Source organism: Atractosteus spatula, chromosome 3 (genome assembly GCF_055471065.1).
Source record: "Atractosteus spatula isolate fAtrSpa1 chromosome 3, fAtrSpa1.hap1, whole genome shotgun sequence".
In the NCBI taxonomy this organism is placed as follows: domain Eukaryota; kingdom Metazoa; phylum Chordata; class Actinopteri; order Semionotiformes; family Lepisosteidae; genus Atractosteus; species Atractosteus spatula.
Window position 1 is genome coordinate 57,943,713 of NC_142708.1, and position 24,669 is coordinate 57,968,381.

General features: G+C 34.9%; 1 protein-coding gene across 2 annotated transcripts in view; it reads left to right on the plus strand.

The window, feature by feature from the left end:
- arhgap24 (Rho GTPase activating protein 24) overlaps positions 1 to 24,669 on the plus strand; it is a 142,163-nt gene that overhangs the window by 15,227 nt on the left and 102,267 nt on the right. For both annotated transcript variants that reach the window (XM_088912011.1, XM_088912012.1), the window contains one exon: positions 12,914 to 13,113. In XM_088912011.1, coding sequence (XP_088768137.1) covers positions 12,934 to 13,113 — 180 coding nt within the window. In that variant the 5' untranslated portion in view covers positions 12,914 to 12,933. The remainder of the gene's footprint in view (positions 1 to 12,913; positions 13,114 to 24,669) is intronic.

The window sequence follows — 24,669 nt, forward strand, 5'->3', positions numbered from 1 at the left end:
GAAGATTAGTCTAACTGCTTCCCTGCCTGCCCACCATTTGACTATGGACAGCTAATTTACACAGGGAAGACAAATCTCCTTTATCACCATTTCTCTTCTCTAGAGCCTCTAACGAGAAGATAAACAGTAAAGAAGAACAAGGGTTGCAAAGCTCAGACCACAATTTTCTCATATGTAGTCATCACAGAGAACAAACACCCTATATCAAATTGCCTTAAATTTGTGATTAGCACTAGTCAGCATTTACAGAAAAAACAAGGTACTGTATACAATGGTTATTGTGGAAGGCAAATCTTCCAATCCCCAAAGAAGATGTAAAAAATATTTTTTTTCATTATAGTATGTATGGCTGCAAATGTATGAGAAACTTTTCTCCCGCTTTAATGCTAAAAATTAAAAGTTTAAAGGTGTATGTCTAATTGACTTCCCTGAAGCCAGCATCTTTGAAGTTAATTCTCCACACGGAGTTATTAAACGAATGTGCAACATCTGAATGAGAGGCATAACGAACATTTTTTCTTTATTTCTTTCATAGATATAGTTTTATAAAATCAAATTACCTTAAAATTTTCCAGCATGAAAAAACAGAAAATCTTTAGAAGTAATAACAAAGAATTTTAGATTCTGGGAGAGATAATTAAACTTTTGACAGCTCGAGTATTGTACAATCCCAGATATATGGTACTGTACAGTATATCAGTACTCATGCATGATAAATACAGTATGTGTTTTGGCAAAAGTTATTGTTTAATTTTAGATTGTAAGTAGTGCTATGTTGATGGAAAACTTTTGTCTGTACCTGTATTGAGTTCACTGTGCAGTCTTCCATCTCCTTTGAAAAATGGATCCTTGTTTTTTTGTGTTTTTTTTTATTGAGTTTAAACGTAGTAGTTTACCAGTCCTATTCATTATATTTGATGGTGACTCATAATATACAGTTGTATGTGGTTAGAATGAAACAGGCAGACTTGGAAAGATCTTGACTCTTTCAGTTTTTTGTTATTGAATATACAACTGGTGTCATAAATATAAGAAAAACTGTAAATCTTTATGTGTTCAAACTGTTTATTGTTGCATTGTCACATGTAGTTTTATCACAGTTTGAGAGGCATTCTTGAATTTGCAGTCTCGCACTTTGGCTGCAAAACTATAGCAGCTGCCAGGCTGGCACTTAGGCTTGGGGACAGACAGACAGATGGTTAGAATAATGGGTCTGGTAGCTTGTTAAAAGCAGAAGGAATAAAAAATTCATGTTGCTGGGAGTGAGTAATGGGCTTATACAGTATATTGATTCAGATAAATACAGTATATAGTTTAAAAATTAACTTGTTTTCAGTATGTCTCACATTTTTATAAATGAATTTTAGAGGAATATTATTAATACTGACTCTGTAGTGTTCATTACAGCAAAACCAAGCTTTTTTGTTGGTCAGTTTGTTACATGGGCTGGCCATCACAACTATCCTCAGAAATAGTGACAAATCTGCTATCTGTAAAGAAGACAGTTTCCAGATGATGTGTCTGCAGAACATATTGAATTGTGCAAGCACAGAAAAACAGTGACACTTACTTGTTGTTGACTGTAAACTGCATAACAAGCAAGTGCTTTTTGCTGTGTATACAGTAGTTTTGTGCAGATGGCCTCCTGTAATGTCATCGGCACCAACACTTCATGTGTCTTAGATACATAAGTAAATGTAAGTTGATACAAATGGGTCTTAGGCATTAAATGCAAGACTGTGCTTACTCAGGAAGAAATGTGATGTAGTAAAATACTTTTTTCTGTAATTTTGTATTTTTTCACAATATATTTGGGAGAGCACATTCTTTTCCATTTTCTCCTATTGTTATTATCCTAAACTTACTGTATAGAAATGAGTTACCTTTCTTCAGCCAAAATGACATTTAATAATTTTTACAAACCTTTTGTCTGTTAAAAAATACAGTTACCTTAATATTCATGAATTCTCCATTAATTACAGTTTATTTGAATTTGATGTTTTTATAAGCCGGAAGATAGAGGTCTCCTTCCTGACAAAGGATGTACAAATAAGCCTTGACTGAATTTCCACAATAAAAATGTATTTAATTAATCCAATTTTTAAAAAACCTTAGCAGGGAAAACAGTTTTGTATTTTGATAACAGTTATATTGTGTCCATCTGTAATGCTTATTATGTGTAGATGTTGAGAATGTTCTGGAAACTGTGAATGAGTTCTAAAGGAATGGTCTGATACATGTGCTTGAAATGTTCCAAGTGTTCTTTTTGCTCTAAGTTTGGGAAAACTAATTGTTTGAAATTTCATGGTCTATGAAAGCAAGTTTAGTGAATCAGCTAATGTTTTCTAAAAGTCACACAGCTAATAAGCTCTGCAATTTTAATACCATCCCTGATGTAAATTCTGTGGTTTTGACTGACATCTGCTAAACAATCTCTAGTGCATGTGTTGCTAATTTTGAAAGTGCACTCATTTTTTAGCCAGGTCTTCAGTAGCTTAGGAATATGTGTAAAACTTTAACAGAGTTTTAAATATTGAGAAGTGATAAAGTACAAGTGTGATAGACAAAGAGGTATGCTAGGAAGGCCAGACACATTATACATGCTACTTACTCCATGGCGTTTTGTTCTGGAACAGAAGTGACCACAAGGACCACTGTATTTCTAGAATGTATTAAAACCATATGAATTGCTTTATTTCAAAACCACAAGGACATTTCATACTGTAAGCATTTAAATAGCAATAGTGGTGAACTTTAAAGTCATGTGAAAAGTAGGAATTTTAAAGTTGTTTAACTTACACACATGCTATCTCAAAAGGAAAAATGGTGCCAGAAACACTGCAGGAAAAGAGATTGGACAAATAAAACTAAGAAATTGAAAGTTCAGGGTTCAGGAAGCAAACGTTACATAAAATGTAAAGATGCTTTTTACCATGGCATTTTTACCATGGCTTTTTACCAAAGTCAGAAACAACCACTATATTAGTTTTATGTGAAGGAGCGCAGTGGCGTGTAGGCTGTCTCACATCTCTCGGGTCCTGGGATCACCACCCCTGGATTTTAGAATGCTTATTTGCACATCACTACTTACACTACTGTAAATACCTATTTATTCATTTATTTGTTCAGCGTCTACTCTTTACATTGTTTTTTTTTTATTTTTTCACTTAAATACCAATACTACCTCAATAGCTGCTAATGATTCTCGGTCCCCCCCTCGTGTGTATTCTTTTGCATTGTACTGTGACATTATGCTGTCTGTTCTAGTGTATTGAGCACCTCGGCCCAGGAGAAACTATATTTCATTCTCTCTTGTACATCTGTATAAGTGCAGAATGACAATAAAGTGAACTGAACTGAATTTGCCTTCTGAATGGAGCTCACATGTTCTTCATGTATGTGCACTGAAATAGATTGTAATGGTCATGTTTTGCCTTCCATGATAGGTTCTGGTTTGCTACAACCCAGTGGTGTAACTTGACGATTATGTGGCCCAGTGCAACCATTTCTATGGACCACTTCCTCCCCCTCCCCTGACATCACACACTAATAGCACCATAATTAAATATAGTAGCCTACTCATTCATTTAAAATTTCCGAGCCTTGAACTCCACAAAATCCTCAACCACCCCTTTGTAGAGCTCTTACAGATACAATATACTGTACTGCTTTACTTTTCCATCTGTTATATTTTCAGTAAATTGCCTCTGATAGGCGAACAAACACCTTATTTGCTACTTAGTTCTTAACTGCCTTCCACTCTCTTCTCAAAGCATCTGTTCTGACAGCAACTGTGATCTCACACTATTGTGAAATTTTGCTACCAACTGATGGGGAACTGTGCTCAATGGCAGTTCTTCTTTCTTGTAATCAATTATATCTTCCCACATGTTGTTCACTGCTCGATGGGCATTGTACTGCAGAAGCATTTCACTTCTAACACTAGAATGCATCACTGTTTTGTCATCCTTATTTGAATTATTTTAATATTCATTCATTCATTTTCTACCACTTTATCCAAAACAAGGTCATGGGGGACCCAGGGCCTATCCCAGCGAGCAATGTGTTTATAGTTTTCTCCTTTATTTAAATGAATTTTTGTTCATACAGTACTTTTTGTGTTGGTGTCTGTTTCATAAGTCTCATTGGATCAGGCTGTCTGCTAAACAAAAACATGATAATAGTTTTCAATAGTTATGGTGGGTACACAATGGGAAAGTAAAAGGAGTCGTAAGATATCTCTAGTTTCAGAGTTTCTTGGTCAGGTAACAGGAGGTCAGATCAAACTGGATAACTGGCAGCTATTTCAAATTGGCCACAAGCACAAAGTCATGATCATCAACCAGCCTTTGACCCAGTTCGGTGCCTCCGGTGGACAATGTCACATATTCACCCCATTGCTATCAGAAAAGCAGGGTTCGGAAAGGAGAATCCACTGTTCGAATGGGACAAAAAATGTATTGACATTGAGACAATGACTGTTTACATTGGTTGTTTGTTTTGGCTCATTGCTTTGCGCATTAGTGCTGGTAGTCTGGGCACTGACACTGACACTGGTCCACTGAGTGTGATGACAAAAATAGTGGAATGACTAATCCTGGTGATTAATTTGTCAGAGCTTGTTGAGACATGGCCCCACCACCTCTTGGCTTGGGAGTTCACAACCCTGATACCTACAGTAGGTTTGACACTATAGTTATTTTTTTGGGATGTTTGTGTTCTGTTGAGATTTTTTATAAATACAGTATATCAAAACAGCTTCTTTAGCACAATGAAGAGATTCAAGCAGCACCAGTGCATGCTGAAGGTGGTGTGTGTCAGTGACTTCAAAATTCCCTGTGGTTGGTTTGCAGTATGGAGATTTTTGATGCTGACAAGATTTAATTTGTCATCAGAGCATCTGGTATAAAAAGGAGAAGTCATAGATGGAATGAGAGAGATAATAAAGTGAGTTTTTGTCCTCTGTCCTAAGCTTTTAATTTATTTTAGTTCACAAGCTACTACTTTTTATACTGTATGATATACAACTTCTGTATTACAATTTAAAAACTGGTTAAAATAATGTCAGCATTCCACACAGTATACACATGAAGATCATTTCTCCTAGACATAATGTGTTTAAGTGAAATAAAGGAGTTAGATGATCAAGTGAGAAAAGGACAAGCAATCATAAAATAATTGATTCTGTAAGAAACGATCTGAGGATTACTTGGCCTATTGGGTGGGATTTCATTTCAGAACCACTATCAATTGCAGTTTGTCCAGTCATGAGATCACTGTTATCCTCCCCCATTAAAATACTGCCCCTTTTTCATATACAACATGGTTCAACAGTTTGAAATGTCAGTTACAGGGATACTGGGAGACAGAACAATACTTTTCCTTCTTCTACACAGTCATACTGTACCAAGATTCTTTAATGTCTTTGCATTCCTGAACAGATAACAGTATTATTTTATTGTACTGCAGACATTTATATTTATATACAATTGTGTTATTCTCCTTTTGCAAGAACCATTGTATGAGTAGGGATGGTGTTGCATGTTATACCAATTTAGGCTGCTTGAATTTTAAATATGTAGGTGTTTAAGCACATATTTTTACTTTTAAAAATGTTTTTATGGAGTGCTATGTTTCACAAACAAAGCTGTCCAAATTTGTACCCAAACCACAATTTTTATAGAATATCCACACCTTTTGAAGATTTTACAGATTTCATACTAAGCTGTAAAGTGAAAACATTTCGCTTCTATTACAGAGGTTCCTTATCTGTGTCTGTAATCTGTAGTCAAGCTGTTCTGAGCAAAGATATTAGCAACCCAGAGCTCAACTTGTGTAAGAAATAGTAGGGTTGTTCCCAGGCTCTTTACATGATTTATCAAAGTCTTTACAATAATTGGAAAAAATTGAATTGAATTCAGGAAAGCCCACTGACCCTCTTTCCTTTATGTCATAACATTTATTATCATATTATATAGTACATGCTACTGTATATCCTCCTTAACTGTACTATCTTCTTAGTGAATGGAAGACACATTGGGCTGCTGTCTGACCTCCTCATCAGTGTAAGAATCATATTATGAAAGACAGTTATCTGTTCAAGGACACAAAAGTACTGGTGAATCTAAGGATTACAGTAAAGAAATCTTTTTCTCTTAGTTACACAGATATTCTGGGTTCAGTTTCGGTGGCATTGATGACAAAGTTATAGATTAAAGGATTTACCTGCCTGTACATGCTTTTGTAAATTATTTCATCATTTGTGGAGAGGAGGCTTCTTGATGTTAATAATTAGTTAATGTTTTGAACTTTAATTGGAAGACTTTTAATTTAATATCCACTTTAACAGAACATTTAATCCAAAGCATTTTATTGAGGTAAGATGGTGAATTATGTGTTATTATGTGCTGCTTTGGATGTACTTACAACAGGACTTTCGTTTTACAACTGATCTGAAGGACTGCCTGTTTATGGCAACAGTGAATTGGGACCTGAGCTAGGAACCAGGATCTTCCTGGTTACAATGCATAATTCAATCTCTGGACCACCTATCCTACACTTCAGGACTGTTCTCAGGAAAAATAAAATCTGGTCCCTTTGTTTAGATCTGTTCAAACAATAAACTAATCTAAAAACTTCAAATACCAGTTCTGTAAAAAAATCAATGTTAAAGATGAGAAAGAAATATAAATCATAAAATAATACAGATACTCTATAAAGAATATAAGTTAATAGGTATTATAACATGAGAAAAACCACACCACAGTAAAAAGGTAAAGTCAATAGCCGAGTCACAGTGGCTCATCAGACTAGAACTCATCTTGGTGTCAGTAGCATTAAGCAGCCCAGAGAGCATATGATTCTAACTCTGGATGGGACACTGGTCCATCGTAGAGATTATCTCCCCCCAGAATGCAGGTTTCCACTTACACAGCTGGATGGACTGGAGAAACTGGGGTAAAATACATTGTTCAAGGGTGCAACAGTAGTTTCTGTAGCAGGGACTTGAGCCTACAACTGGCCAGTCATAAGCCTAAAGGCCTGCCTTTGTAAAACCTACGAAGATATTAATTCACAAAGTTAGTGTTGGCTTTGGCCATAAAGCCAAGATAATATGTTGCTTCTCATTTACAGATTCTTAATAAAATATGAGCAAGGTCATTGGTCATTTGACAGCTGTAACTCATATTTATGTTCTTTGTACTTCAGACTTGCAGTTCCAGATGCCCCTCCGGTTCTGTTGCATGTAAGAAAATCTCAAAAATAGCTTAAATAATGCACAGAATTAAATTTATTCATTCTTAAAATAAGTTGCTTAAACAATATTTCTAATGAGTTCTGCAAACTGTTTTTATCTCTGTTTTTAGTACAGCCCTTTTAGTGATCCAAATATGTTGTTTTTTAAGACAAAGTTATCAAATCAGGTTAAATCCTATTTCAAGGATAGTGATTTCTCTGTTACTTTAATACTACTGTCATATCCAAAAAACATGATAAATAATACATATAACGTTGTAGCTTGTTCTGCAGAATACTGTATATTTTATTCATGGGTTTCTTCAATAGATCCCCTGTAAGCTTGCCAGGAACTGAAGGTGCTTTCAAAGTGGCAGTGTTACCAGGGCATCTTTCCACCTGTCAAAATGGAGCATTTAGGTTTGGACAGGAAATACCACCCCTCTACTAAAACACAGCAAACTAGTTTTCAACTCTGCCATGACAGTTCTCCCAAATCAAGCTCTGTTATTTTTTCAGGGTTTACATTTGCATACAAGGTTACATGATGTACTTCACAAAGCATTAATGTGACTATTTAGCAGTCTGCTTTAGGACAATTTATGTTAATTCTGCTGGCAGACATCTGGCCTCTGCTGTGTACAAGACCAGAATTAAGTGCATTTGAATCATACATACAAGGATGTCATAATAATTTCAGAATTTGTGTGAAATAAATGATCTTGTACTTAGTTATGGGAAAACATGGACATCGGTAATATTTAGAACCTTTTTACCTCAATTAAATTATTCACCTTGAAAATATTTTACAAATCCAATCAAGAAGAATCAAATGGCCACTACTTTTATACATTCTGTAATCAGTATGTCATTGGGAACTACATTCATCAATGTAGTAATCATCATTTGCATAGTATGTAAGATACTGTACTGTATGTTCAAATGGCATGCAGCAGAAATACTGTATGATTTCTTTTTTGTTTCATATTATTGAGCTTTCACAAATCTGATTAAAATATTTGACCTTCAAGTTAGGTGTCAGGAATAAGTGGCAGATTACATGAGTTTTTCAGAGTAAATAATCCCACAGTATTTGGACAGTTCTCTAGCTTTCCTTCTGGTAGGAAAGTTACTGTTTCTGGCAATGGGCGACCATGATAAATCATAGCTTTGAAGGCTTGGCATAGTGACAGAGCTATAACATGAAGCAGTCACCATCTCCAAGATGGTCATCCTGCTCCAGGGAAATGTCTGCATGGTCTTCCTTACTAATGTCTGCAGAAAAATGTGCTTGGACTGTATGTGATACCAGGGAGATGTGTGTAACCCAGGGCATGGCAAGAAGTCTGTCAGATTTCATATGGCAAGCAGATTTCCACATCAATTCTTGAAGAGTATTTCTTTTCTTGAGGAGAAGGAAAACTAGATCCTGTAATCTGAATACAGCTCTCTTCTAGTCTTCTGATTTATAGCTAAGGCAGTTCGTTTTTTAAAAATAATTTTACATTGTCCCAGAGGGACATTTTGGCAAAACATTTGGGTCTATACTGTATAATGTATATATTTTGTTTAAAAGTGTTCTACGTAGTAATGTTTAACAATTATGTAAAAGAAATATAGATATGCTATGATATTTAATATGCTTATAATAGAGTATTCTCCCTGAATGTTCAAGGAACCTACGTACAGTATGGCAAGGAACATACTGTACAGCAATAGTGTAATTCTTGTGCTCCAATTTACTGTATCTAAAGTGTCTAGTTGAATGGCCGAAGAATAGTATGACTGGACACTGGAGTGATTTTCTTCAAAAATATGAAATATTTCTATGAAAAGCAGAAAAAATGTAAAACGACTTCATTTCATCTCTTTCGTTTTAGTAGAAAATGCAGTTTTATGTCAAAAAAGACCTGTCACATGAAGTGCAGCTATTCATTTTGAGGTGACTTTGTACTGCAGTGGACATTATCAAAAATGTCAAATAGTTAACATCAACTGAGTGTGAGTCTAGGTCTATATATGATATAACTCTTGATTTTGGGAATATTCTGAACTATTTGGTGGTAACAGTGGTGTGTGCAGTATCTCTCTAATGAGATAATACATTTGAGATATCCTAATAAAATAGCACAAACAGCTGTTCTTCACTTGTTTTTTTAGATGCCTGAAACTGAAGAAGTATACAAGGAATCAGAATATGCCTCTGATTATGCTTATGACCATGTGGCACTAAAAAAACAGCAGACGTGATGGAATTTATGTGTTATGCACAGTAATACTTTTAGATTAACATTCAATCGTCATATTTTCTGTTAACATTAGTTCGCAAACAATAAATGATTATTTTCCTACAAGAGTAAGCAGAAGGAATTAATTCAAACTGAAAACACAGTTCTGTTCAAAGGTGTCTTTAGTATGGAATATATTTTGGCATCACAAAGATCTTGTCATATTTTTAGCAACTGTAAGCAGCAATATGTAGCATCTCAAACATGTCTGGTGTAGTTTGGTACAGTGTGATGCTGTTGATCTTTGACAATTTAATAAAATATCCTATGCAACTCTTAAAAAGTCACCAAGCAAGATTTGACACTGGACTATTACCAACGGTTTAAGAAGGACATTCAAGGAGAATTCTTGAGATAGTTGAATTCTCCTATTAGAAGTTCTCAAGAAGAGGTATTTGCTAATTTGAAACTATTCTAATAAGGATTCTGCACTTAAAATTTACAAATTTTCAAATACAAACTAAGTGGAGGATTTTTTTGCATTGTTTGCCTAAGCACAATAGACGAGATGAAACAAGGCAAAATCCAAAAACATTACTTCTGTTCCAGAGACAACTTTCAAGATGGATTGATTTTATCGATTTCTTGGATGTCTCTAATATCCAGAATCTTTCCATGACTGGTATTTTCTCACTAAATTGTACATTTGCAGAACATTTAGGTCACGGGTGTTATGGTGTTGTGGAAGTTCTATCTCATGGCTCTTGGGGATGTCTGATTCTGGGCCAAGTTTACATGTTCTCTGTGTAGGTTTTCTGTGGTTCTCTGGCTTCTTCCCACGGTCTGCAGACATACTGTCTAGGTTAACTGGTGTCTCTGAATTGTCCCCAGTGAAGTCTGAGTGTGGGTGGCATGCACCCTTGTGCCTTGTGACCGTTGTCTGTTGAGGTAGGAACCAGATTACTGTTATCCTGTATTGGACTAAGTGGATATTGAAAATGGATGGATATTTAGCTCACCAAATGAACCAGAAGCAGTTAGTTACAGTAAGCATTTCAAAATAAGATTTATGACCTGGTTATGTTAATACAAATACATGATGTAACTCTGTTATATTTGTGCTCTTCTTTTCTTCATAAATCAAAATTTTTCTTCTTATTGTGCATCCTTTGCTTTGTAATTTATTTATTTTGAAAACAACAAGAAAATACAAAACTACTGTAAGTCACATGCATATTTTAGTTACACCTTGTAATGCATGTACAGTCCCATAAAATTTGATATTTTTTAATTGCTCAGTATTTTATTTTGTGTCTTTCTAAATATCATAACAATTTTAGACACCAGAATAATCTTCACATAGGCACAAATGTTTTTAAAAATTGCTCTGCCATTCCATTTTGTATCTGTTAAGGACCAGTCTGTCTCCTTAAACAGTGCAGTTTTACTTAATAGGGCCAACTCCTATTAAGCATATTTTCTCTGGTATTAAAATGTTTTCGCCTCTTTCTTCCTTTGGAACTTTGTTTCAAAATGTTGTGCATTAGAGCTATAAGTAAACTCCTTCTGCTTTGAGAAATTCATTTGCTACATTTTTCTGCAGAAGAAAAAAGAAAGGCAACCTCTATAGAAAGATACTAATGACCACCTCCACACAAAACACCTTGGTCAAAGCATAGTTTCAAAGCTACTAAAACACCCAGATCCTCTCATCAGGAGCAACTATCGAGCACACGATTTGTTATTTTAAAATCTTTGTCCATACAAATCCTCACAGCAAAAACCATAGCAACCACACCTTCTCAGTAACTGATTTCCTGAGTGGTTTTAGTTTTTCACTGGTCACTCTACCTAGTCTGTTACAATAATCAATCTTAGATGTTGGAGTTCCACTCTGGCACGTCCACTGATCTGCCACCTCTGTAACATGTACTGTATCCTGCAATGGACTTTGAGAGCCCTCAGGTCTCTCCCATCTCATGAATGGTAATACAGTATGTAAAATCCTGCCAGCCAGCTACTATTCCATAACGAAACCCTGCCATCTGTGATCCACACACTCCCTGGCAGAAGCTACTGTAGCTATAACGTGTTGCAGACAGACATTTACTGTCTGCACTATCACACACACCCCTACATACCGCTACACTCCAATACAACACTACAATCTAGGCTCTTTAGGGGGAGGATTGAACCTGTATTTCTTGTAATATATACTTTCCATAAAAACATTTTTATATAAGAATCAGTAACACCATCACCTTTATCAAAACTTTGTTTTGTGTGAATATCTCACAAAAAATATTATTTGAACAGAGTTCATTTTGCATTTCAGTATCTACTGTAGATATTGGTCAATAAGCTTTAATCTTACAGTATACTATATATTATAACGCACTTTAGTAGTGGAGTTCTTGAGGTGATGTTGTACTTACAGTGCACTTCGGAAACCAACTTCTTAAGTTTTGGTGTCAATGCTGCAATCTCTTTTTTGAACTACAGGCCCATTAGTCCACTGAATATCTGAAAAGAGCAAAATGCTTTATTTTAGAAATGAGAACTTTCTATAAGTTCTGATTGCACTCTTGAGATTAATTAAATCTCACGATTTGTATAATAAAATATATAAACTCAAAAAATAATTTTGTGATTAATGTAATTGCTACAAGTTTAGAAAGAAAATGAAAGCCTACTTTATCTCACTTATCTAAAGGTCATGAATATAAACATCAAAGTGACTGTAATTCACCATTATGTTCTAATGCTGAAGAAAAATGTTGGTTTTCTTTCCTTTAATATTATTTGGTTCAAAATTTGTTCTACAGCAAAAGAGTTAGCAATTGTGACACAATTACTACTACTGTGTTACTTTGGCTGGTACATTCTTGTGTGGGCAAGAGCATGTTATTATGTGCTGAATGTTCTTTTGTGAAAGAACAGTACTGTATGTCAATTACATACAGTATCATTGAGAGCAGAGGTTAAACTGCCTCAGCATCAATGTTGTGGGGTAGGTCATTAGGAGTAGTTTATTTTACTCTACTGTTTATATAGTATTCTTTCTTGTTTGCTTCCTGTTTTCTGCTGCTATTATAAACATCTCATGAGTTAATTTTCTGATATGATCTCCAAAATTTGAAATGTAGGTTTTGCAAACCTAAGTTGAAAAAGCACTGCTGTAGTGCTGTATCAGACTGTACTTCAAATGTCCTTCCTGTTATTTAGTTGGTGCTGCTGGAGTTACCTTTATGACACTTTAGAAAGTAGGTTAGCTCCCTGCTGAGAGAAAGGGAAAGAAACTGGGTTAGTTTCTCCAAGAGAAATAAATAAAAAAACAGTTGGAGGTAGTCCTTTGTCAGGTCTATTAGTCAGCCTCTATAAATCCAGGTTTTGAAACAGCACATTATTAACCTAACAGTCCTCATTTCTTTTCTCTTCCTTCCTAACAGAAAGGTCTATACGTCTTATAATGGACGAACAGAGTGGCTCCAACAACAGTCCCCAGCAAGGCAGGAGCAGGCAAAATGTCATTAGGTGTGGGTGGCTAAGAAAGCAAGGAGGCTTTGTCAAGACTTGGCACACACGCTGGTTTGTTCTGAAGGGAGATCAGCTTTATTATTACAAAGATGAAGATGAAACAAAGGCCTTGGTAAGTAAACCCTTTACAAGAAGTTCTTCTTTCTGCCTTGTGCAGCTCAATGGACTCCCAGTTCAAAGCTCTCCAGGTTCCCAGCAACTAGATGTGGGAAGACAAACAGAAGTATCTTTTCCATTTTATTTAATGAAAATGAACATCATTGTATGTTTTAAAGTCCAGTATTTTAATTCCAAGTACTTTGTATCTGGAAACAGCATAGCAAATTTTTTTTTGTTGTAGATTAATTTGCTCAACAATGCACTACTGTTCTGTCTATAGCATACCAAGGTTTGTTATGGGTTCACATAGCTTTAAAGATACAGTAAATCACACAAAGTAGCAATCTAGGTTCCTCTCTGTATCTTACAAACCTTATTCCTGAATTTATGAAAAACTTTGTTGCCCTGGAAAGTATAACAATATTATCATATTTTCATAATAATTAATACGTCTTTATTCGTTGAGTACATTCACCTTAAAAGCAGATATGACATAAAAATACTCTAAAAATGTTTCCTTTGCAGTTTTTCTTTTAGTTTGCTCTTTGAGGTAAACAAGTTATAAGATATTATCAGACATAGTTTCCTTCAGCTTATTTCCTTCTCATCATTTTTCGCTAAAGCGGTTGCTAGAGGAAATCTTCACTGCAGGAAATCACATAATTTAAGATACAGCAGCATTAGCTAATAAAACAATGCTGCCCTTTAGGTTTCTGTCATATGCGCTCAGTACAGTTGACCTCTTTTCAGGGTCATACATAAAATCCACTTTATTTGGAAAAAAAACATTTAAACTAAGAGTTTAGCATGATGTTTTTCTTTTATAAAACACAAAGTTTGTCACAGGCCTAATTGCTATTTTTTAAAGACACACAACCACTAAACCCCACTGGCCAGCTACCGTATGTTTCATTTTTTCAATTTCTACCCATTAAAAAATCTGAGAGTAACTCCACCACCACTACCCACTGGATTGAGAACATGTTGGCGCCATAACATTGCTTTATACAGCTGTGCTGACTGAAGTCAAAGGGATAGAATAACCCCCTTAAGGCTATGGCAGTGGTGTCTGTGTTTGTGACCTGAACCCATAACCTTCAGGTAATGGGTTCAGAAACTAAGCTTCAGTACTAGTCCACTCTGTTTTCAAGTCTCTCTTAAACACTCATTAAGCAAATTAAGTATTTGACCTACAAAAGTATTCTTTAACCATGTTTGTAATGCAATGCCACAAACCCATACTGTTCCTATCTGAACATGCAAGCTGAAAATTGTACTGACTTATTAGCTCATAGTATGGATAACGGGATCAGTGAAAAAATAAAAAATTGCTTCTGATGAAGCTGAACTACGAATATACATTACTTTGATTTTCAATTGCAGTCATACTGTACTTTTAGATGTGGAAAAGAATGTATTCATATACAGTATAATTTGCATATACCTGTATATATAATGAGGCTTAAATCAGATGACACATCAACCAAAATTGATGTTGAAAATAGACTGATGTACTGCAATTTATTTTTTATGCAGTGCTCATCTGGTTCTCAAGTCTTGAAGATAGATTTTAAACATAAATTTTATATTAAGTTAGGTTCTAGAATTGACAATTTATTGTTTCGAATGTATTCTGTAAGTCTTTAGTTGAGTGGGCAGTTTTGGAAAGTTTCTTCCCTTGGATATTTTATGATGTACATCTGTTTTCACTCCACCAAATGCCTTGCTGCTGGCCAGATGAACATTTGGTGCTTATGAGATCAAAATAATTAAATCATATTTGTTTGCTCCATGGCCTTGAGATATTTTTGTCTCTCTTGAACTGAAGCAAATCATTTATTAATACCAATATATGACATCTTTCATTTCCATTTCTAATAATTACTCATCTGTTTATAATTTGAAATTCAGGGTCTTCCTATAGTACATTAAATATTTCTCCTGCAATCAAATAGTAACTACGTTTGATTTTCTGCACTATGGTGTTTTAAATTAATCATTTGAATATGCTTTTAGAGTTAATTTAGCATAAACGTAACATAAACTTTCATTGGCAGAATTTATATTTTAGAAATCATGTTTAATATTACTTAAATGTGCCCTTTTTTTTAAAAAAAGCTCACGTTTGGGCAGAGCAGCAACTTTAAGTACAGTATGTCATTTCTGGCCTAGATTCATAGAACGCTGACACTGAGTTTGAAGTAAGATTATTTTGAGTAGTAATGTTAAATTGTGCTCAGGGATGGGAAAATGTTGCAAAATTGAAAAAAACAAAGAGATTAAGCATTCATATTTGATATTTTAATATTAAAGGGTATAAGAACTTTAAGGTATGGTTATCTTTGGAACACCCCTTGTGCGCCTCTGTTCATGTAATGATGTTATGTTGCTATCAAAGTCTGGCCCTTGGTATTATTTGTGCCTATATATTAACATACAAAAGACTTCCTCACAGCTGGTGGTTCACATTTGCTGCATGTCATAGTATGTCCAGAGCCTGTGCACTGTCTTACTCAGTGTCTCTGAGCACACTTCCTCAAAGATGGGGATACCTGGCTAGGATGCTGTTGATCCTGACGACTCTCAGGCACCTACAGTACAGTGCCTCGTGCTGTTTCAGGTATTTCTAAAGAAAATGAAAGACAAATCATTTTTACTCATGATCTGTCTACTGTAGAAGAGTACCCATCTGTTGATATAAAATCTTTGCATGGTGCTTGTGTTGAAATGTTTCCTGTTTAATAAAGTATATTTATTTGGCAAATGTGTGCTTAGGGGTTACTGGAAGTGGAAGATAAAATCCAAGTGGCAATATTATCATTCAACCTAACAGCTCACAAATGAATTTCAGAAAGTAATGGCTAATTATATATGAATAGGAGAGTTACCAGCCTATTGGATATACTTTAAGCAATGTAAAATGTTTGTTTAGTAGAAATCATGGGAACATTTTTATATTTTACCAAGAGCCATACGTTTCAAATACTTTACTTTGTTTGAAAGTTCTCTAACAAATGCAGAAAAGAATGTGCCTTGTTTGTTGCATCCTAGCTCCTTTAATTATATTCACACAGGCATCTAGGATGCCCTTACCTCAGGCTTACATGCATTCAGTATTGACCCCCAAGTTTTCCATTTAATGGGTTGCTGTGTAATACCTGTACCTTTGGAATTGACACTAGTACAGGTTTATCCTATCTATTGGTGCTGAGTGTTAGCAAATCAGCATGTTTTTCTAAACAATCTGAATCAGTATGTCAGCCAAATACTGTAGGTACACAACAGATTAGAGAAACTATGGAAATAAATTATGGGCACATTATATTTAGCATCTTCCCTCTGAACCAAACAGGTATCCAGCTACTAATTTTGCATTGTCATACTGCATAATTCAAATTTTAGAATAACATTGAACTGAGACCATCTTTCAAAATTTTAAGTGAAAAAAGTCATGTAGGGATAATGTTCATTTGTTCCATTGATCTGTATGTTTTTTTAAGAAGTTCAGTATGCGTTACCATTTTATAGAAAAATAAAACTAAAATCATATGCTTAATGGTGTGTCTGTAGGTTTTCATAAGCAATTTAGCAGTATATAAATGGCGTGATGTATATTCCTTGAGCCTCAATTTGAGAAGCTTCATCGGTACTCAGAATATGCCATTATGACAGGTTTTTAATCCAAGCTACAGTTATGTACAGTATTCAGAAAACAAATTCCTTTATTGTTTTCACTTTAATTCACAGCTAAATCTTTTTTATACATGAATGAATGATATACTGATGCTATAGCAGATCTTCAGGAAATAGCTTATTTGAAACCCAGGCCTAATTTCCATTATGCTATCTATTGTAAATGACGTACTGTAAGCAGCCTGCTTGACAATGAACAGTATATACAGTAGATAATGTGTGCAAATCTACCGATATACATTTTTTTCAGGCAGTGACAGATATGACAAGCAGTATTTTTCACATACTCAGGGAATTCTATTTTGTGTGATGAGAAAAGACCTGCCAAATATTGTTTTATGGTTTACAGTATAAACATTTTCCCTGCACTCAACTTTGAAACTCAGCCTCACGTGAAAGACTGAGAATTATTCACAACAGTTCCTCTCCATTGTCATACTTGACAAAGAGCAGTATGATAAACTATTATCAAATTATTTTTTATAGAACTTTAGAACAGGACTCACATATTTGGGAACTTTTATTGAATACAGGAAGCAGAAGAATTTGGTTTCTCTAATACTCTATAAACTTTTCCATTAATTTGGAACAGTTAAGCTGCCCACTTCATTGTTAGGATCCCATTTGACTGTAAATGTGTAGCAAGCCTGGAGTTTCTTGAAGGCCTTCAGACCACCTCTGCTTTGGAAGTCAACTCCCTGCCAAATGTGAAGGTCAAGAATCCCAGACCTGGAAGTGGGCGGCAGACAAAAAGAATAGACTCAGTCAAAGAATGAAAGTGTTGTTCTGAAACTCATTGGTGAACAAAACCCTTATATGTTTTGATAAATGGAATATTCCATCTTTGTCAGCACAATACAGGATGCCTCAGGACTAGGGCTGTTCTCTGTCTTGTGTAGTGGAGAGATAAAGTAGTTGACACCAGGTTTAGCTTTGGTGACTTGTCCACTAACCTATTTGCTTTTACAAGATGTTTTTTTTCCAATGATTTCCCTTCAGGACATGAATGATAAGAGCAGGATGATGATAGTAGGATGATTGCCTATTGTACCAAGTAAATAAACATGGTTTATAAAGATCGGGTGCTAAGACATTTTCAGGGCTGTACCTCTTTGAGCAGTTCACTATTTTAGATGGATCATTCTTGTAAGCAAATGGCCAGTTACTGTATGTACTTTTCAAGAAAACAAGACTGATTCTTTTTTTTCATGCTTATAAACAATAGTTCTATGTATTACTGTATAAAATGAAGGTTAGTTCAACTGAGTAAAAATGAACATAAAATGCTGTTATTGTTGGGGGTTTTTTCTGATATGATCTAAAATGTAGCTGGAACTGCAGTTGGAACAAAAATGGCAATACACAACAGTAAACAATAAAGGCATGTATACTGAACAACAGAAGTAACCCAACTGTTTTTGTAAGCATGTTTTTAACAGAATTTGGATTTTGGATATTGATTCAATGTTTTTGGAATCGTTTTCATTAATTGACTGTTGCTTAAGCCCTACATCACCTCATTAGTGCCCTCATCTAAAGCTCAAAGACCAGTGAACAGTGACATGCTTGCCTAGACTTTGCGAGAGGAAAGGGAGATTGTGACAACACATCCATCTGCAACCCAGTACAAAGCATTTATCATTGATGTGGAGCTTGTACTGCTTCCACTGCTGGCCAAACATGATACTAGTCTGTGACTTTAACATTAGTCCCCCTGTTGATGACAGATGTTAATCAGCATAACAAATGTACTTTTGTAATGTCTATTCAATAAAATGGCAGTGCATCTGCTGTAAACAGGATTGTTATTTTTCTGACAGTATCTTTGTGAATTTGATGTAGTTATAAAGTATGTGACATGTTTTTTTATGCTTAATATAGATTACTTCTAAAAACTGAACTTCAATAAACATATTAATTCATTATTGAAAGGAGAATATAAGAAAAAAATCGATTAGCTTGAATTTGCTTCTATTTTCTATTTTCTTATTTCTTATTTCTAGGTTTAGGATGAAAAGAGTAAAACAAGCCTTGTAACTTTTTAAAGTGTTAAGCACCCCTTGAAACGTGTATAGAAATGACACAATAAACTAAAACATCCATCTTGTTGTCCATAAAATAACAAGAAATAACAACCAAGCACAATCATGCTAAGTCATACCTTTCTCAGGCAATAAAAATCTGTAAAGGTCACCATCATAAAATTCATCATGATGTTGGTGGAAGCTGTACAACCATTTAATTAAACTCATTTTCAAGAGTTAGTCTACAAAAGGTGATGAAGCATGAAGGTAAAAAAAACTGGTATTAATTAGCCAACTCATTGAATGTGATGTCTCCATTCATTATTTGTCTCATTCTCCTAATTGCTGTCACTAACACTGGAGTGTAAGCATCTGTCCCTGCTGTGTTTCAGGAACAACGGCCACTCAACCTTCGATCTTAAAATCCAGAAATAAGTGTTTCTTAATAACAGCAAGACCAGCAAGAAGCTTTCTTCTTGAATACAGTACAGTATATACCAAGTGTTTCTTGAAGAAGAGGCCTGTTTACAATTTGGGAAAGTGCCATTCTGTGAAAGAGGGTTTCATATTTGCTCAACTCTGTTATTTCAAGAATTTGAGGAATGGGAGAATGATGTCAAAGATCCAATCTTGTACACCAGAACAGACACGTGTAGGCAAGAAATGCGTTTAATTTATGCCTGTTGATGCTTGTGCTCTACACATGGATAATTCATTCCACAAAGAAGCAGCCTGTTGTATTGAATTAATGGAATAATTATTGTAATTGTAGCCACTTATCTGATTACATAATAATAGAGTGTTTACAAGGTACAGCCCTGCTTAAGGAGCCTTTAAAAACAGAGTTTCTTTTCCTTCTTTTTGTGGTGTTTTCTTTGACACTCTATTTTGAGTCAGTAAAAAAGTTCTCAGAAAAGGTTGATGATTGTCTTTCAAGCAGTGTTGGTGCTACAAGTTACACTACAAGTGTTTAATAAACTCTCTTCCCCAAAGCAGCCAAAAGAAGACATGAATCCCCTTCCAAGGAGATGCATAAGACTATATGAAATTTTACAAATGAGAGGAGAAAATCTGGCCCATCTAGCCCATTTGGTAGTTAATAAGTAATGATCTAGGATCTCATCTAGCTTTTTCTCGAAGGAAGCCAGGGTGACAGGCTATAACAACACCACTAGTACTTCCACGACCCTTAAATGACTGAAGGTGAAATGCAATAGTTACTATGGTGTTTACTTGCATAAAAGAGCATTATTTAATTAATCAACCAATTTTGTTTAGGAAAGGTTGTCAGAATCACAATAATGATAATGATAACAAAGTAAATAAGGACATTAGATATACAGTACAGGACTTCCACAATGTCCTTTTGCCCCATGTTGATTTACTTAAAGTGTGGAGGAACATACTGTATTTATAACGTGGAGCTTATCTTCAGCTGTTTTTTTCAGATACTGATGACAGCTGTTTTTTGTATTAAGGTTTAGAACCATAGTAAAAAATAATCTGAGTAACATCATTTACAGAGTGATCTTTAAATACATGGATTGAGTGCCTAAGCATTGTTTCATCCTGTCTGTGGTCTGATATCACTTTGTTCTTCATTTTACACCTTGTATGTCTTTCTAAATAAACATAATAGCATGATAAAAAATAACACTGCATTGCCATGGGTTGGACAGCCTGTAACAAAAAGTGAAATACACAATAACCGAAAGTTAAATACTTCAGTCATATTGCAGATTAGTGGATTCTGTTCCTTTAATTACTGTAGTAAACCACCAATGTTAATTAAAAGACATAGTATAAGAAAACAGAGGTATGTTTTTCCATCTCTCTGTAACTAAGTTAATTTGATATACGCTTCAAACCATTATCACAAGCTACTGTGGTATAAGGAAACAGAATCATTCCTTTGACAGCAACAGTGGTTGTAGGTCAATGCACTGCCCTAAAACAATTTGAATACACTAGCTAGCCCATTGGAATGTACAAATAAATCAGTGAATGCAATGCTACAGAAATGCCCTGGTATCATAGTTGATAGGTAATTGGAAGAGATAGGCTGCCACAGTGTCAGTACTGCATGACAAATCTAATTTACACTCTTCCCAGGGCAGCTCCTCATCTTGCCTTAAGATGTCTGTCTTTTGACCCGATTTTTGCATAGCAAAGCAACTTAGTAATTACATTCAAAATAAAAGCTCAAAGAAAACAGTTGCCAGTGGCTTACAGCAATAGAGTTTAATTCCTTGAACCATTGAGATTAATTAATTTCAATTGCTGCATTGCACAAATATGCCAATAGATATTAAAATAAATGCATATCTCTTATAGAGATACCTAATTAACTTTGGGGTGCTTCTTAGTAATGCTTGAATGCAGTTATTGACTTTACATAAGAGTGTTGGTTAAGTGAGACTGTTTTTTGTATTTGTATATATTAAAGTATTCCAGCCCTTCTAGCCTTAATTTGGACCTAACGCCTCTAAAGCTTATTCTAGCCCAAAAACTGACTGCCCGGCTTTGCCTTTCTAATCCCTGTGCCACAACTTTGTGGAATAATTATATTTAATTTTAAATACATTCTCTTTAAATTAAATGTAACTTGAAAATGGTTAAACAAATGTAATGAAGTCATTCTCTCTATATACTGTACATTTTTTGGCATATTAATTTTAAAAGTTTGTCCAGACACTACATAATACTATAAAATCTCATAGTAATCATATATTGTGTTCCTCCCCTATTTACGTTTTGAACCTGCCGGTAGTAGCTGCAGTTGCAATGATAGCAATAATAATTTCATTTTGCATTATTTTCGTGCATTGAAAGAACACTAGATATAGTACAGGTTCTATGATACCATATTAATATTTACTTAATTTTGAAGACTACAAATGAGAAACATGTAAACTGTTTCAATACACAACAAAATAAATGTCTCTTATTACCTTGTGTTTTGAAACATATGGCTTCATTAACCCTAACATACAATTTTATGTGAACATGATGTCTCGTTTATTTTAGACATAGACGACTTAGCATGCTGATAATCAAAAGCTTAGTAAAATCCCATTTGGAATTACTTTTATGGTGCACATACAAAACTATTCTAGCTTTCCTTTCTTTTAAGCATTTTGTTCGGGCATTTAAATAATGTATCCTACTGTATGTACCAGTTATTCATTCACTGTCCAATCAGTGATACAGGTATGAATACAGTATCCTTGTTTCAGAATTACTGAAAACCTTTGTAAACTTTTCTATTTTCTTCAAGATACCTATTTGATGATTGTGGTCTCAACTATGATGACTATTTTTGTTATTTGGCAACCTGAATTATTTTCTGAAAGGTCCTTTGTTGAAAGACATCTACAGAATTATGTGGCCCACATTGTGAACATTCTGATGGTATGGTAGCATACTGTATGTTTTTTTAAGGATGTAAAGACAAAATACTTCTAATGAGTCTATCAGTATTCGCCTGAATACCCCTCAAATTCCTGCCCTGTTTTGGTGCTGTACGTCTAGAAATGTGTAAAAAATGTAAGTACTCCATATCCAAAATCCACAGAATAATCTGGTCCTGTTTATTGATCTATTATTTTGAGTGTTCTAATCAACATATTTCTGTTAGACCCAAAGAGAAAGCAAGAATTAATATATTTGACTAGTTGTAATTTCCATGTTATTGTATATTAGTTATTCCATCTGTCTGCCTGCAAAGAGCCACATATCTTTTCTAGGCTTTTTCTGCCTTAACTTGCAAATTATAAAAGGTGTATGTATCAACAAACAATACGTTAGAAGATCTTTCGCCGTATAAAATATGTTTGATATACAGTATGCTCAATATACTCTTTCAATTGTTAATATGAAACAAATATCTGTTCCCCTGGAAGTACTTTTTAATGAATGCATTACAGTATAGCCTGTGGGGGTAGAAACAAACAATATTTATCCTTGATATATATTTTGCTGAACCATGATGATTATCACATCCAGCCTACCTGTGATCATTTTAAAGTTTTAATTCACACAGAATTTTAAATAAGCTGAGCACTGATGAAAATATTAAATGATCGGGTCTTTCCAGACCTGATCCACATGTGGTCTTTTACTACAAGGTCAATGCGTGTTTTGTGCTTATCATTATGTTGAGTTACAGGTTAATAAAAAAAAGTCCATTTATAATCATGGCTTAAAGTACTATCTTGTTAAGAAAACCAGCACACTGTGTCTCTGTGGAACAGTTAAGACTGAAAATGACATCTCTATTGTAAGAGCTCTGAGGATCTTTGACAAGTTATCAGGTTTAATTAAGAATATCTTTATACTGAAATGGGAGCATTTCCTCTCTCCAAGGACACATCTGACAAGAGTTCATATATATCAGTTTCAATATGAATGTTCCACATCACATAATTCCCTAATAAAGCTAGAAATCACAGCTGTTCTTGGATGACTGCATACAAGTTAGGCTTAACAAGGGGCTGGACTGGCATGTATAATTATTATTCAGAGCGACTCAAGATGTTACTCTCATGACAAGAACAACATTAAAATAAAATTGCTTTTGGTCTTCTGGATTCCCTATTGATCATACATGAGGTTATTACTAAGAAAATATAGTTACTCACCTTTGATTATCCAAGTGTTTACATGTTTGTTTATACTGAGCATCCAAAAGAAACTGGCGATATGTTTTGTAGCAGATGCACTGATATTTTATTGAACAGATATGACAAGTGTAAATTCATTTCCCTTCTTAAAATTTGGCATTAACAGGGCTGATCAACAGCAGGTATACTGTGATATATAATGTTAATAAATGCTAAAAGCAATACAGGATGTAAATCTACAATACATGCTTTGCACAGGGTTGCAGGTTCACCGGTCTCTGAGCCCTAGATGCCACATATCATCCCAGCTCATCTGACAAATTCTCAACAGGGTTCAAATTCAGTGAGGAGGATATTCGCATCATAACTTTAACAGTCTCCGAAGAAAGTTGTTACACAAGAAGATTAAGGACACATATTCTTCTGCTTATTGTCGCATTACATTTAACTGGCAATAAGGGTAGCAAGTCCCAGGACTTGAAGACCTGCATAGACAGCTCTCCAACCCTGGTCCTGGAGAGTTTCAATCCAGTTTGTATAGGTCACATGGTTTTGCACATTGGCAACACCTCTGCAATAATTATGCAGGTGATCGATACAATTAACAGGCTCTGGTCCACGGAGGTTAGGATTTTTACTAAGATGTTTCCACAAAATTCTTTGGTTATCATCATCCACCTTTGTCTAGACTTTATAGATGAATCTATCATTGTTAATCTATTGGGATCCACTTTTCTAGAGTACAACAACAGTACCTAACCTGGGATTTGACCCCACAAACTTCCAGTAACAAATCCTGAAACAAGCAGCTGAGTGCTATATCTGAGTCAGCATGAGAGAGCCGATGAAGGAAATTTAAACCCGTTAAAGTTCTTCTGGGCTAAACAGGAGAGTAGAAACTGCAGATCATTTTTTACAATATTTACAAAATTTTCTATCAGAATGACAACCCTTCCTGGCCAACACTATACCAAATGCAGTCATGGGGGCAGGTACTGTAGGATTTATGGCAGTTCTGGTGCACATAGAGACAGGCCTTGTGCTTTCATAGTTAAATGTACTCATGATAATGATTATTGAGATGTGAAAGTATTACTTAATGGAGATTCTATTTGGTTCTTCATGGATACTTATTCTCTCATTATTCAGGGTAGAAAATCTTTTACCCCAAACCAAAAATCTCTTTACACATGATGTTGTGGGTTGGTATTTTACATTCTGGTTTGAAAC